Source organism: Anguilla rostrata, chromosome 7 (genome assembly GCF_018555375.3).
Source record: "Anguilla rostrata isolate EN2019 chromosome 7, ASM1855537v3, whole genome shotgun sequence".
Taxonomy (NCBI): Eukaryota; Metazoa; Chordata; class Actinopteri; order Anguilliformes; family Anguillidae; genus Anguilla; species Anguilla rostrata.
The window spans coordinates 12,191,409-12,206,299 of NC_057939.1; the positions used below are offsets into that span (position 1 = coordinate 12,191,409).

Here is a 14,891-nt window from a genome sequence, read left to right on the forward strand (position 1 = left end):
CTTTTACAATACCGTAAATCCCAAAGCTACAGCGCACTGTCAGTAATAGAATGTTTAATTGGAAATCAATGTGGTGACTCGCTCAGAATTTTCAGCCCCAGTGAAAAGTCTATATTTGCTCTCTCCTGTCCCCGCGTGCTTTATTGTGTTAACGTGGTTCCATTTCCCCCGCGGGGGTGGCAGGTGGTAAGTCACAGGTAAGCGCACGGCGTGCGGTAATTACTGAGCGCGCTCAGTGGCGTGATGCCGTAATTACATATCGATCTGCCGGCGTCGGGCCCTATCTCCGGCGCTGGCGGGGGATGTTGGGAGTGATGCGGCATGGCGCCCTCTGGCCGTATGTACCGCGGTGCGGGGTTATTATTAATACGCCGCTCCCACGCTGCCCGTCACGGAGCCTGGGCAGGGCGGGGGGGGCGGGGCCAGCGGCGAGTCCCGCTCCCGGTCGCAGACGGCACCACGCCACGCCTGCCTGTACGTTTGTCCCTTCTGAGAAACGCGGGAGAACATTTCTGTTCTTGAAGTGGGGTATTAAAGCGCCGGTGTGTTCCCCCATGGGGGGGGGGGTGAGAATGCGGGGAGCTCTGCTAAATAGAACATTAAGAGAAGCGATGGGAGGGGCTGTCTGTTTCCCACAGGGGACAGGCTTCGCACCGTTTAATGGCGGGATGGAAGCCCCTGGACTGCGGGGAGCTGCAGCAGAGTGGGCACGCTCACACAGGTAGAGCGAGGGAGGAAGACGGAAAGGATCTCACGGATAAAAGCAGCCAGATTCATTCTGTTAAGTAATCCAACAGTCCACACAGACAGACATCTAACTGATTTCTACATTACTTTGACTACAGGGAAAACAAAGGACACAAAAATCTTCAAATATCCTTTAAGGACTATTAACGCTAGGTACAGACTGTGTGACTATGAGAACATGGACAGTATGCCAGTTTAAATAAATCATGTTTCTAGTGTGTGTGATCTGTGTATAGTGCATAAGTTATGTTTGTAATGTAGTGTGTGTGAGGTGTGTTTACTGTGTGAGTTATGCTTGTAGTGCGTGAGTATGTGTAGAGTGCAGTACAGTGTGCGAGTATGGAGTGTATAGTACAGTGTGTATGTGTAGTCCGCAGCAGTGTGAGTAGGTGTAGTGTGCAGTACAGTGTGAGTATGTAGTGCGTAATATAGTGTTTGTGTGTAGTGTATATGTAGTATGCAGTACAGTGCGTGAGTATGTAGTGTGCAGTACAGAGTGTGAGTATGTAGTGTGCAGTACAGAGTGTAAGTATGCTGCTGTGTTTGCAGTATACTCCTCGGTCCTCAGTACCTCTCTCTCCATGTTGAAGCTCTCCTGCAGCGCTCCCTCCTTCAGGCGGGCGATCTCCTCCGCCGGAGTCTCCTGCTCCTTCACCAGGTCCTGCTCCCGCAGCGAGGCCTCCAGCTCCTGGATGTCACTGGAGAGCACCTCCTCCCTCTTCCGGCTCTGCCAGAACAGCCACACCACAAACGCGATCACTAATGCAGTCACTCTACAGCCCACCAGCGCTGAATGGGGTTCAGTCCAGCTCTCTGAAAGCCCCCTTTTGAGAGACAGACTCAGCATCAAACAGGAAGTGGTGTGCAGTCTGTATTTTGGCTCTTGGGACTGTTATCGTTTTTCTTTTCTCAAGTCTTAGTCAGGCTAAACGGCTGGAACACTAAAGCCGAGAAAGGATTTTTCCCTCTCATTTTCACCCCGTTCCCCTTCACGTCTCTGACAAGGAAAAAGAGGAGGAGAGAGGCGGAGACGAGGCTCTGGACGGTAGGATGCACACGCAAGGTCGATCTGGAGAGAGCGGGCCACATGACAAACTCTCTGAGTCAGTGCTGAGGCAGGCTTGGCAGGCTTGCAGGGTAAGCACACAGAGAGAATTTTTTAGACGGGGCTTTGAATCACCAAAGCGCCAGTGCTGGACCGTCAGACACCGAAGGTGAAAACTCAGTAATGAAATGATTAACGCTCCAGGTAGGCTCTGCAGCGCCACGGATTTCCGTCTCATAAGGGGCTGCGGAACCCGGACTACGCTCTTTACTTTTAATGGCACCTCAGACCAGAAACCCGAAAGAGGTGATAAAAGATGATACATGCTGCTTTTGTAATGTGCTGAGAGAGCAGCGCAGTCCTTTCCCAGGTTGAAGAGGTAAAGGAACGCTTCATAAACGAATGCGAAAAACCGCAGGTGAAAGGAAAAAAAGCGACATTTTTTTTCACGATAGACGCACGCAGGGAGCAAACCCAGAGCAGACTTTGCTGGAGGCCTAGCAGCGGCCTGCAGTGTTAAAGCAGCAGGAACAGCGCCCCCTAGAGGGCCACACGGGACAAACCTGCGGGGTGCGGAAGGGGTTCTCCTTGGAGAAAGAGGGGGTGCGGGAGGGCGAGTTCTCCTGGCCCCCCAGGACGTTGAGGCCTTTCTTCTTCTCGCGCAGGGAGGCCTGCTGGTGCCTCCGGATGCGCTCCAGCTGCTCCTCCACGCTCATCCGGGGCCGCCCAGAGTCCTGCTGGCACAGCTGGTCCACCGCGCTGCGCGGACGGTCCTGCAGGGGGCGCACAAGAGCCGCGTTAATGCACGAACCCGTGAGCACACACACATGCGCACACACACACAGACACACACACACACAGACACATACACACACACACACAGACACATACACATCAGCAGGAACAACACACAGGACACACCCTGCAGAGCTCATTCACCCCCCCTAGAGGCCAAACCACAGTACAACCACAGAGACGACTGCTGCCGGCAATAGCAATTTTTTTCAGTGAAGCGTTAGCCTACAATGCAAATTTGTTCCGTAGTCAATCCCCTATAAATGCAAATTGGGCGGCTGCACACAGTGCTCGGTACACTCACACAGCGAGCAGCCTTTCCGCCTGCAATCTCATTTTACACATTTCAGCAACGCGTGTATTCCAGCTGAGTGCAAAAGTGCAAAGCACATCATAGCTGAGAAACCAGGACATATTTGTGAAATTGCTAAATGTGCCTTTTCTTCTTATTCGAAGCTAGCATGGTATCTACTCAGACCACAAACCAGCAGGCTGGGGAGCAGGGCTGGTTGCTATGACGCATTTCTGGATACGTTACACATTGCGGTCTTCCCTGCACATACATTACGAGTGAGCTTATAAGCAGTTCAGCGTGTTTAAGTTATATTTCATTATGCACTACAGCACATTTATGATGTGACATTAACGTATCGCAGCACTGTATGAAAGCACTTAGAATGCTTTATATGCAGTTTGCTTGATATGGTGTTAATGGCAATGCTTATGTAGCTGACAAAGCCGTCAGCCGTGCTGTAAAATGGCTGCCAGGACCCGCAGGCAGCGGGCAGGCAGCCGCTCCAGGCCGTACCGCGCGCTCCTCTCCTCTCCTCTCCTCTCCTGGAAAGCTGTGCGCGTGGCGCAACCCAAATTACACGGTTGTGAAGTTTTAAATTGGAGAGGCACTTCTGTGCTCCGCGGACCGCTTTTAATTTTCCACCGTTCTGGAGAACGTGAGTCACAAGCCCAGCCGCTTCATTATCCCTGGCGCTTTTATTTCGAGCCGTTTAAAACGGCAACGGGAAACGAGCAGGCGACCGAACGGACAGAAAAACGGCCATGAATACTCACCCCTTCGGCTGGAGCGTGCCAAGTCTGTGGCCACGGCCGCTGCAGAAAGCCGTTCTCATTGGTTAAGTTACATAATTGCTGAGCAGACCCCCGTAACCAGGATGACTCATGTTTTACAACGACTCATATTTTAAACGCTGTTCCCTCTGTTGCTCCGGTAGTTAATATCCCGCTGTGTAAAGGTTAAGTGCATCCTTCAGGGAACACAAGTCAATGCATCCCTTTGTGATTGGAACAGCGTCCTTACAGATCCAGCCACGCTCTTTAACCGATACACCCCGCACTCAGCCCCCTCCCCCAGGCGCACGGCTCTGCCAGACCGGCCAATGGCAAAGAGAGAGGCGTGCTGAAGGGGCGGGCCCAACGCTCACCGTCCGCGGCTCGGGCTTCTTGGTCTTCCTCAGGGTGACGTAGGAGGCGATGGTGGACGACTCGGGCATGGGAGACTTCGTTCTCGGGGGCACGATCCCGATGGGGTAAGAGAGGCCTGGACGCAAACAGAAAAACAGCCACATTTGTTCTTTGCCTAACTGCCGTGCTGGTTGTTATGACAGCCAGCGCTGACATATTGCTAATTTTTAAAAAAAATAATAAAACTATTAAATATAAAACAACACATTTAATGGCAAAAAGAAAATGAAACACTCTGTGTCCAGTTCTATATCAGGTCCTGTAAGAGCTCCAGATGGACTAAGGTTAGCAGGGAATAACTCATGAAGGAGGAAGACACCACTGAAATATAGAACATTTATTTACATAACAAAAACAATTTTTTCGCCTTTTTTGATAATAGAACGAAACTCTCAAAAGTCTGCAGCTTTTTGAAAGCGGCAGTAAAAAGGCAGGAAAAGAGTTGCTCATGAGAAATCTCATTCAAACAGGCAGGCGTGTAAATAATGAAACAGTGGCCCGGAGTGCAATCAGCTCTCAGCCCACCCTGTGTAGAGCTCCCCTGACCTCGATAGCCTCGGGCACACACAGCAGCTCTTCATTAACATGGCCACGTGCTCACTGAGAGGGCTCGCGCTAAGCACCTCGGCCTTCAGAGCACTAACAGCGCTGCGCTCGGGATCTGACCCCATCGCCTCCCGGTGCGGTGTGGAGCCGGCGTACCTTTGCTGCCGGAGGGGTCTTTGTCGCCGGCCTGCTCGGACTTGTCCTCCCCGTTGGTCTCGTCCACCTCGGCCACCGTGGTGAGCTCAGGCTCGCTCTTGTACAGCCTGTAGTCCGGCCCCTGTGAGCACGGGGAGGAATTAGCATTAAGGGAATCGGACAGAGTGTGCATGAGACTCGCTCACTCACCCACTCGCCAGCACGTTCACTGACTCACTCACTGACTGACTGGCTGAGCCACTGACTGACTGAGACTCACTCACTGACTGGCTGACCCACTGACTGACTGAGACTCATTCACTGACTGGCTGACCAACTGACTGAGAGTCACTCACTGACTGGCTGACCCACTGACTGAGACTCACTCACTGGCTCACTGACCGACTCACTCACTCACTGACTGACTGGCTCACTGACTGACTCACTCACTCACTAACTCACAACCTGAGTGAGTCTCCACACATAGACATGCGTACGTTGAGTGCAGGTGGTAAATGTAGGAGAGAAATCACATGACACTCCTGGGAGCTCTCCAATTGGGTATGTTACGGATCTGCAGAAAGCAGAAAAGGCGGAAATTTGAGCCTCACAAGAATATTGGGCACACCGAATAGCATCAAGTGATTTCCTCATGCCGATGGAAACAAAAAGGAAAGCCAATGCAAAAAAATAACTCAATCAGAGCACTTCAGTCCACTGAAAAGACACTAATGATGAACAGATGGAATAATGGTGCATTAGGCTGAAACGGAAATTGCAAGTAGATCCAAGTCCATCAAAAACAAGGCAACAAAGCAAACTCAAGATCAAAGAAAGATGATGATGATGATGATGCCATGTCACTTAAGCACTAAATTTCCGAGGGGAGGCTGGAGGGAACAGGCAGGTGGAAGAGTGCCTCTCACAAATGAGGAACGGGGGTAAAAAAAAAAAAAATGTCACAAATCGGAAAAAAAAGAAGAAATCAAAAAGATGACTTAAATGAACGAAATGGGGGAGAAGCGACAGCCGGAGCTGGCGATGACATCACGCGCTTACGCTGTGCGCCCCGTTCCGCTGGCCCGGCTTCCTGTCGTCGGGCCGGTGCAGGGGCGGGCGGCCCGCGTGCGTTTGGGCGGCGGCAGTGGCGGTGGCGGTGGGGGAGGGCAGCGGCGGCACCGCCGGGGGGCGCTCGCTGATGTCATAAGACTGGGGGAGGGGGGGCCGCGGGGGCACGGGGTCCTCTTCCTACGGATTCACAGAGAGGGTTCAGGGCGACGGCCCTCCCCGGCCCGCGGCGGCCGCCGCGTATCCGAGCGCTACGGACACATCGAGAGCTGGCCCATGACTCACACACCGCACACCGCTCACAGGAAACCGCGCCCAAATAAGGCACGCAACGCCAAGGACAGGCGGGAAGATTAATGGCCAGATAGCGACGCGCTAACAGTATCTGAGCCCGACCGCGAGGCAGAATTAATCAGGCGTGGACCTTGGCCAGCTCCTTCATTAGTTATGCCGGACGGGAAAATGAAAATCTGGCCCAGCAATGGGAGTAGAGACAGAAAAAGAAGTCACATCTCGCTAGAAGTTGATTTAGGAAAGCCATCAAAGCAAGGGAATTATCCATCCACAGTAACAGAGTTGTGCTAACTTCTTACAAACAAATACAGTGATGAAACCCTGGCCAATCTGGCTCTGGTTGCTCATTAACGAAAGCTTGTCCAAGGGCACAGATGTGAACACTCTATGAGAGACATCCAGACGGGTACAGAAGACATGTTCCCAGCTGAGGAGGCATCAGTGCTAAACATGCTACAGGTGCGTGTGTACAATACTGCACAACAGTGGAATCTGATACGAACACACTGAAGCCACCTAGAGAGATTTTCTAGTAAACATGTGTGTGTGTGCGCATGTGTGCAAGGGGGATGCTACTTTAGCTCTTTGTAAATAAAACCTGGTTTTGCATGCAATGTGAAACAGAGAGAAATCCATAATGTACAATCCACATGGCTCCTTCGTTAATTACCCATATATGTTCCCAAAAGCACACCTCTTTGTATGTGTGTGTATGTGTGTGTGTGTGTGTACATGTGTGTATCAGAGAGACTGAGAGCTGGAGAAAACTAAGTGAGTGTGAATCGGACAGCAAATATTTTAAGTGTGTGTGGAATCATACATTTACCAGAGGAAGAACCACTCACCTCACTCTTATTCTTCATTGAAATTGGTTTGGAGCCAAAGAAACCTGAAATAGAAGGTTTTAAGACAATGACTCTTCATCCTCACTCTCACCCCCAAAGAAAAGGACAAACATTCAGCAGTTGAACAGTCAGCCCTGGACCTCGGTAAGGAGGCCAGTTTGAAGGTTTAGAGGGGACACTGAGGGTTTAGTGAGGGCATTCTGGCTGATGGTTTAGAGGGGACATTTTGAAGGTTTAGAGAGGACATTCCGAGGCTTTAGTGAGGACATTTTTAGGGTTTAGTGAGGACATTTTGTGGCGCATGTGGGTGGGAGGCATGACCCAGCACTCCTGCCCAGCTACATTAGCTCTCTGCATGCAAACAGAAAAACCTGAAAGGAAGTAAGGCTAATCATAACTGAGTGTTATAAATGCCTCAGGCCTGCTAGGCGGTACATGGCCAGGGTACGATGAAGCAGTGCCAGAGCATTCAGGGGCAGGGGATGACTACAGGCTGGCAAATAAGCAGCAGTGTGTGTGCGCATGTTTGTGCGTATGTGGTGAGTGTGTGTGTATGTGCGTGTGTGTGAGTGCGCGTGTGTGCGTATGTGGTGAGTGTGTGTGCTTGTGTGTCTGCGTGTGTGTCTGTGTGTGTGTATGTGTGTGCGTGTGTGTGTGTGTGCGCGTGTGTGTGTGTGTGTGTGTGCGTGTGCGTGCGTGTGTGTGGTCGATGCATGCATGCGTGCGTGTGGATTAAGCAGCCTGTGCCCACTCACCCGTGTTATCAGTGCTTCTCTGGGGCTTGTTCTTGCTCAGGGCCTCCATCACATCCTGTATTCTCCACAGCTCCTTCTGGATCTGCACATGCTGCTGGCTGGGGGGCTCGGTCTGCGTGAGCGCGCACACACACACACACACACACACACACACACGGCTGAGTCCATTAGATCATACACAGTGATTCATTACCCACAAAGCTGAGGGCCCCAGGGACCATGTGAACTTTTTTTTTACGAGTCCCTGTTTGGAGGACATTTCGGTTTGCGCACACCCCGTCCTGCTCTCTAAGGTCAGGAGGCCTGGTGTCACCCGTCTGTAGGCATAGCTACAGACCAGCTGCGGCCCCCGTCCCGCTGGTCCAGATACAGGTAGGGCGAGGAGGTCATCGTGAAACTCATTCCTCATTCCCTCTGCTTTCCCACCTCCGTTATCTTAAATGGGGCCAAGGACAGGGCTAAATTCCTGCTTAAAGCCCTTCTCTAAGCCCGCCTGATTGTCTTGGACCTTCAGCTGGCTGAAGGGGCCGAGTGGGTGGGCGTGGCTAAAAGGGAGGGTCATCGCTGATAATGTTTTTTCCGGAGATTCAACCCAAAGCAGGGATGCTATTTTTCTCCCGACAATGTGTGTGTGTTTTTTTTAGCTGAACATAGAAATAAAATTTCAGACAGTGGATGAGATAAAAGCTGTTCCTGCAGCAGCTACATGACCATGGAAACCAAGCAGGTGCTCAAAAAAACAATATATTTAAATAACATGATATGAATGTATCCACTCACAGACATGCGGAAAAACAAATCTGACACAGGGACATTTCTCCTTGGCACAGCAAGGTCTGGTCCAATAATGGCAAAGTGGCAGTGGATCTGACATGCCTCGGCATACTCTGATGGTGACAATACTACACGTTGGGTGTATGGTGCTATTCTCAGGCACAAAGTGGTTCACATAATCACACATCCTGATATACACACTCCAGTGGGTTCAGGCTACATGGATAAACTGGAGGCTTGAACTGTAGAATGATCCGTGATCATGTGGGCCCCAGTTGGAACCATGGAACGGAAAGTCACAGGTCAACGCCTGAGCCCCAGTGGCTGGCTGCTCTGCCCCCTGCAGCGGAGCTCGGGCCTGGGCCGAGCCCACGATGGGCCCCGCCACCTCCGCTCTTCGCTCCCGATCGTGCGTCTCCGCACCCAGGGTGACTCCAGGCAAGGACACGCCGGGGAGAAAGAAGACGCACGTCTCCAGCGCTCTCCAATTAATCCCCCTGCCTCTGAGCCGCCCCACTCTTATCATGCTGACGGTGGAGGACTAAGGAGGTAGGCAGGCAGTTAGAGACCCAGCTCCCCCTCCCCCCCCTTTTAATTATCAACGCTGGTGAAGAGAAAAATCCCAAAGAAATGGATGGGGGGGAGAGAGGGAGAGTAATTGACTCATTCAGGTGTGAAGTCGGGAGCTGTGCTTTAAATTTACCTCTCTGAGAAGCTTATTACAACACCAAGGCTTTTTAATGGTGGGTGCCATTATAGGAGAGAGCCCCTCAGGTGGGGCGAGGTAATTACCTCCCGCTTCCTTGATGACAAGCGTGTCGTTCGTGAAGGCCGCAGAGGGCCCAGGCACTTTTCAAATTCAAAGGCCCTGCCGAAGGTGAGAGCGAATCCTAACTCTGCCAAAAAAAAAGGTCTGCAAGGAATATTCTAGAACTTCGCCGCGAAGAAAAAGGAGGCGCCTCCTTTTCTCATTAAGACCTTCCCTCTCTCATTAGCCACATTCGCCATCTTTTCTCCTGACTTTAATGAGCGCTAAAAAGGTTATTAACCACCTGTGAGATGTGGCTTCAGATGCTGAATGGGCATTATTTGCAAGGGCATGCATAACTGCGTGTAACCCCACAAACCTGGCTTTGTATTCAGGCCATAGAAGCTCTAGGATTGAACACTCTTTATGTTGCTTCTGGTCCCTTTGGTCAGGTCTCCAAGCTAATTCCGCACCGCATTCTTCATCGAAATACACCTGCTGCTTCCACAGCCTACATTCCGGTTTTCCAGTGCTCCTGAGCCTCGCGATAGCGGATGAGCTTAATCACACACGGAGCTGAAGCAGAGGGAGAGGCGGAGCCACGGAGGGCTCGGCACATACTGCTGCCTCAGCTGTGCGTGCTCACTCAACCACAGCCAACGCATGCGCGATGAGCAGGCACCGAAGGACGTCTGCGGGTATGTCAGCGATGTGGAGGTGCCTGTGGCGGGGTTGGGGGGGAAGGATAAGTTCTAGAGGGGGCGTAGTAGGTACTGGACTGATAGGGAATAGGTTCCTGAGGGGGCGTAGTAGGTACTGGACTGATAGGGAATAGGTTCCTGAGGGGGTGTGGTAGGTACTGGACTGAGGGGGAATAGGTTCCTGAGGGGTGTGGTAGGTACTGGACTGGGGAGCAGCCTGGGGGGGGTTATTTGAGTGACGGGCAGGGGGTGGTACCTGAGGGCTGCCCAGCGCCTCCAGCTGCTCTAGGAGATTGTTCTTAGCCAGAGTGACGTCGGCCTCCAGTCGGTCATATTCCCTCCAGGACCGATCCAGCTCCTGAGGAAGGGTGAAGACAGAGATGAGGGGGGGTGGGAAGGAGGGAGTGAGAGTTGGAAAAGAGGAGAGAGAACAGTAGAGAAAGAAGCAAGCAGGAGTTCAGGCCAGCGCTATCCAAAAGCTGTTAGGATTCACATGCTGGTCACGGTCACTGTGGAAGTAGACGAATGACACAGCCAGCTCTCCACCATGGGGCTGAACAGCATTCACAGAGAGATAAACACTCGCAAGCTCTCCAAATGGATTTCAGTAATGCAATAAGACAGGGGAGGCGTCTGCATATGCTTACATTCAACCCCGTGTTTACCAGCGCTGGGTAAAACGCTGCGCGAGACTCCATATGGTCAAATGAAGCTAATTCAAAGCACTCGACGCAGGGGAAGAGTTCGCTGTTAAAGCCAGCAGAAAGTGCGGCAGCATCAGGTGTCTGAGTTACGAGCATGCCGACGGTGGGCACGGAGTCGGGCCGCCGCGTTTAACCCGGGGCCACTCGCGGGTGCGCATTAATGCGCGGGATTAGCCATCGCTGGAGAGCAGCGCAAACTGGCGCTCCGGCACCGGAAGCCAGAGAGAACTAATATAATATAATACAACGGCTTCATTTTCAAACACTCTCCAGCTCAGCAGCCGCGATTTCACAAAACAACGAAAGCGAGACCTGTTAAAAATCGGCATTTGTCCTCAGGTACACGCTGATCTGCCATGCTGAAGGTGTGGCTTAAGATTCCTCCATGTTAGACTGGAGTGTGGTGAGCTGCTGTTAGTGCTTTAACAGCAGAGTAACAGCACTGCCATGCCTGGGGTACAGCACTGCCATGCCTGGGGTACAGCACTGCCATGCCTGGGGTGCAGCACAAGCGCTTAAATCCCAGCAGCCACGCGAAAGGCAGCTCATCTCCGTGTCGATTGAGATGAATACGCAAGTCTGAGAATGGCCCTGAATGTGCGTGAGTCATACTCGTGTAGTGTGTGTGAGTGTGTGTATGGTGTGTGGTAGTGTGTGTTGTGTGTGGTGTGTGTGTGATAGTGTGTGTATGAGTGTGTGAGTGAGTGTGTGCGTGTGAGTGTGTGCGTGTGTGTGTGTATGAGTGTGTGCGTGTGTGTGCGTGTGTGCGTGTGTGTGTGTGTGTGTGTGTGTGTACGTGTGTCAGTGTGAGCGTGTGTGTGTGTGTGTGTGTGTGAGTGTGAGCGTGTGTGTGTGTGTGTGTGCAGGTGTTCGAGCCCGAGGCGACTCACGGTGTTGACGCGGGACAGCTCTCTGCACGTGCTCAGTAGGCCGCTCTGCAGCACGTCCCTCTGCTGCACCACGCTCTGCACGGCCGCCGGGTTGTCGGCGCTCATCTCGATCTCCTGGCTGGCGGAGAGCAGCGCCGTCTCCAGGGTGTGCTGCGAACGACAGCGGCGCCGTTACCTCCGCGAACACGCCAGCACCCCCACGACCACACCAACACCCCCACGAACACACCATCACCTCCGCGAACACGCCCACACTTTCACAGCACCGCCATCACGACCACCCCGACGACTGGTACATTAATACCATCGCAAGATTATTAACACCTACACGCCCATCACAGCGTCTCAACCAGCACCATCGCAACCACAGACACATTACTCCACCATTACTCCACCATTACTGTTCAGAAAATGTAACAACTGCTACACTGTAGTGCTTCACCTAACATTACAAAACGAGCCAAAGCTTCCTGCAGAAGACATTATTTTACTCATCATATTTCACTACACTGGGTCTGCCAGACAGACAGTTACACACAGTTTTGGGCAATATTTAACAACTTCAGTAAAAAGAGCGTATTCTGCTAAAAAGTGCCATCAACGTCTTTTACTTGAGTGGCCAAACTTCTCCATCTCATCCAGAGAATCAGTGCAGATCATCTTACGCCCAGCCTGTGTGCCCAATCTCACACTGAAAAACAAGTCCACCGAGAATAATGCACCAAAAATCTAGTTTAATAAGGGTTTAGACCAAGGTTTATCTGCGGTAAATAACAGATTAATTAAGCAGTGCTAATGACTGCTTACGAAAGCCCAGAGGAAAAATGGTGAACCCACACAAACAACCCACCCCTCTCTAATTTCTAAGCCCGAGGAGAAAATGTAAATAGGCCCACATTACAAAAACATCGTTGCCCTTGAAGAGCTGCAGATGTGGTGTTGAATAACAGCAAGAGCCAGATACCTTTTCTCTGTGGAGCTGCTGCAGCTTGTCTTCCTGCGTCCGAACCACCTTGTCCTGCTCACACAGCCTGCTCAGCTTCGCCTGGGCACCCAAGGGGACAGAGGTCAGAGGTCAAGAGCAAGACAATGTGGCCACTGTAGACATTCACCAATTACGCTTTGTGCTTTGCGATTGGAAAGCCAAAGGAGGTATTATATATGTTCAGCTGTGGCAATACCAATAACCAATCTTGCAGTCTTTTCTGTTGCTTTTTTGGCCTTGTATAATTTATTATTTCAATCATAGCATCACAGATTGATAAAGCTTTCAGCTAGTCATGTCACTGGTAGCTTTCATTTTTTGCTTCACTGCTACCTCAGTATTGTAGCTAGCTAAATAGGCTACAGAGAACGAGTCAGCCACTAAATAAACAAGCAATATATCATGTAGACATGCCACTAAGTTAGCAAGTCAGTTACCTTATGACTCAAAAATAAAATCCACCTAAAAGTAGTCTATGGTGTGTTTTTGTAAGTAAGGTCACATTTAAACTTAATACTCAAGCAAAGCAACAATAGCTCCGTACAATCTCAGCTTGTATCAAGCTGACAGGCAGTTATTATCATGTTCCCTATGGAAAGGGGCTGCCTTTGGACAGAATAATTGGTAAACTGTGGAAATGACCACACTGTCTCTCCCATGTGGTTACAGAACTGTCAAATCCTCTGAACTGGACAAACTTCTCTCTCTCTCTGTTCTTGGAATTCATTTTGCCTGATTCCTCTTGGACAGAAAATGGCACATAAACTTTAAGGATGTACTCTGAGTTCATGGCAGAGTACCGGACTCAATTTGATTCAATTCTGAGAACAGGAAGTTCAACCTTTTATCCCCCCTCACCTGATATAAAATGCATCTACAGGCCATTAAGGGCAAGAACGCTGCTACATTAAAGTGTTTTACAGCAGACCAGTTAAAGATAACCGTTTCATCAAGCAGGAAGATGTCTTTTTCTACCTTTTTATTACTTTCCCAATTATTTTAAACCAGTGGTCCAAGATTTTAGAAAAAAAGAAAAGAGACAAAAAGCAGGAAAAAAAATACACGGTGTTCTAAACAGATATTCCAAGGTTTTTTTTTTTTTTTTTTTTAAAGATTATAACAGGCAGTGACCCAGACTTGAACCACAACAAAATAATTACTCCTGTCTCTTTGATCCAATCGTCTTTTGGTGTCAGACATTTGTGTTGTTTACTGGTCATAATATTTACACAGTCGTCGGCAGCCTGGCGAGATTCAGAGAGAAAGTGCTTAATCTGAATGAAAAGTCAAAAACAAGAAGTCACGCTCTAGCTAGCTTCAGTTAACGCAATATGAGTAAATTAAAACAGAAATCACTCCTAGATTTTTAAAAATAATACGCTGTGTGGCGAACATTTGTTTTGATCAGAACGCCATCAAATTATTCGCAGCTTATTCCATTGCACTAATTCCACTTCTGGTACAGCGCCACAATGAAATTATGAACAACAAAGTTATTGTGCTATAATTGTGAGTTGGTGTATTACGGCAAAATAGTAATTTTTATCAGTGTGAACTACAGTAGTGTAAAAACGCAGATGTCCGTGTTCCAAAGGTGTAGCATGCTGTGCGCAGGCGTGACCACTGTTAAACTCTCCTACTGTACAGTCTGTCAATACTGCATAATATGGTATCAGCCATTCTCTGATCCTGCTTATTTCTCCTTCCACACATTTTCTTCCACCATTTTTTTTTTGTGTGGGAAAAATTGTGGATCAGCAAATCAACCATGTTTTTTTTTCCTCCACTATCCATGAACCCGAGAAGAGAAGTGGTATGGAGCTTTATTTGGGCCTCTTCACTCCTGAGTAGATCTTTTAAACACGACCACTGACGGCTGGATGCAGTAAAACCATAACCACGCAAACCACAATTCAACAGGGGATGCTACTGTCACGGCCAACATTGCATAAATGTCTCCTCTATCCTCAAATCCAAGAAGGGACGCAATGACACATACAAAGTAAGTTCAGCTTCTAGGAAAACTGCTAGTATACTTGGTGCAGCCAAATCGAACAAAAAACATCCTTTAATTTTGGGAAGAATGTTTAGTCTGTAAAAACACATATATTTACTGGGGCAGGGGGATCAAAACCTAGCGTACATAAAAGTATAAAATTAAGCTGACCGGATTTGTAAACTTCTACATTTTACCCAATAATTTTGTACAGAGAACCAAAACCCTTTTAACATAATAAGAAAGTTAGAAAATGCAGATGTTTGGCTTTCACCTGCACACACTTACGTCAATGTCCAACTCCTCCGGTCGGTAAATATAGGAGCTGTCTCTGTAGTCATCCGGGGTCACCTACAAGAGCGAGTGAAAATGAGTCATTCAAAA

The 14,891-nt window shown here is 49.8% G+C and overlaps 1 protein-coding gene across 21 annotated transcripts in view; it reads right to left on the reverse strand.

Moving 5' to 3' along the window:
- The window catches only part of plekha5 (pleckstrin homology domain containing, family A member 5), a 166,202-nt gene that overhangs the window by 6,784 nt on the left and 144,527 nt on the right, over positions 1-14,891 (reverse strand). For 14 of the 21 annotated variants that reach the window (XM_064342830.1, XM_064342840.1, XM_064342852.1 and 11 more), the window contains 11 exons: positions 14,796-14,858; positions 12,491-12,571; positions 11,527-11,676; positions 10,189-10,290; positions 7,710-7,821; positions 6,955-6,998; positions 5,807-5,995; positions 4,769-4,889; positions 4,027-4,142; positions 2,356-2,565; positions 1,319-1,474 (listed from right to left, as the gene is read on the reverse strand). In XM_064342830.1, the coding sequence (XP_064198900.1) occupies positions 1,319-1,474; positions 2,356-2,565; positions 4,027-4,142; positions 4,769-4,889; positions 5,807-5,995; positions 6,955-6,998; positions 7,710-7,821; positions 10,189-10,290; positions 11,527-11,676; positions 12,491-12,571; positions 14,796-14,858 (1,344 nt within the window). The remainder of the gene's footprint in view (positions 1-1,318; positions 1,475-2,355; positions 2,566-4,026; positions 4,143-4,768; positions 4,890-5,806; positions 5,996-6,954; positions 6,999-7,709; positions 7,822-10,188; positions 10,291-11,526; positions 11,677-12,490; positions 12,572-14,795; positions 14,859-14,891) is intronic. The other 7 variants (XM_064342846.1, XM_064342842.1, XM_064342853.1 and 4 more) reach the window with 1 other exon arrangement.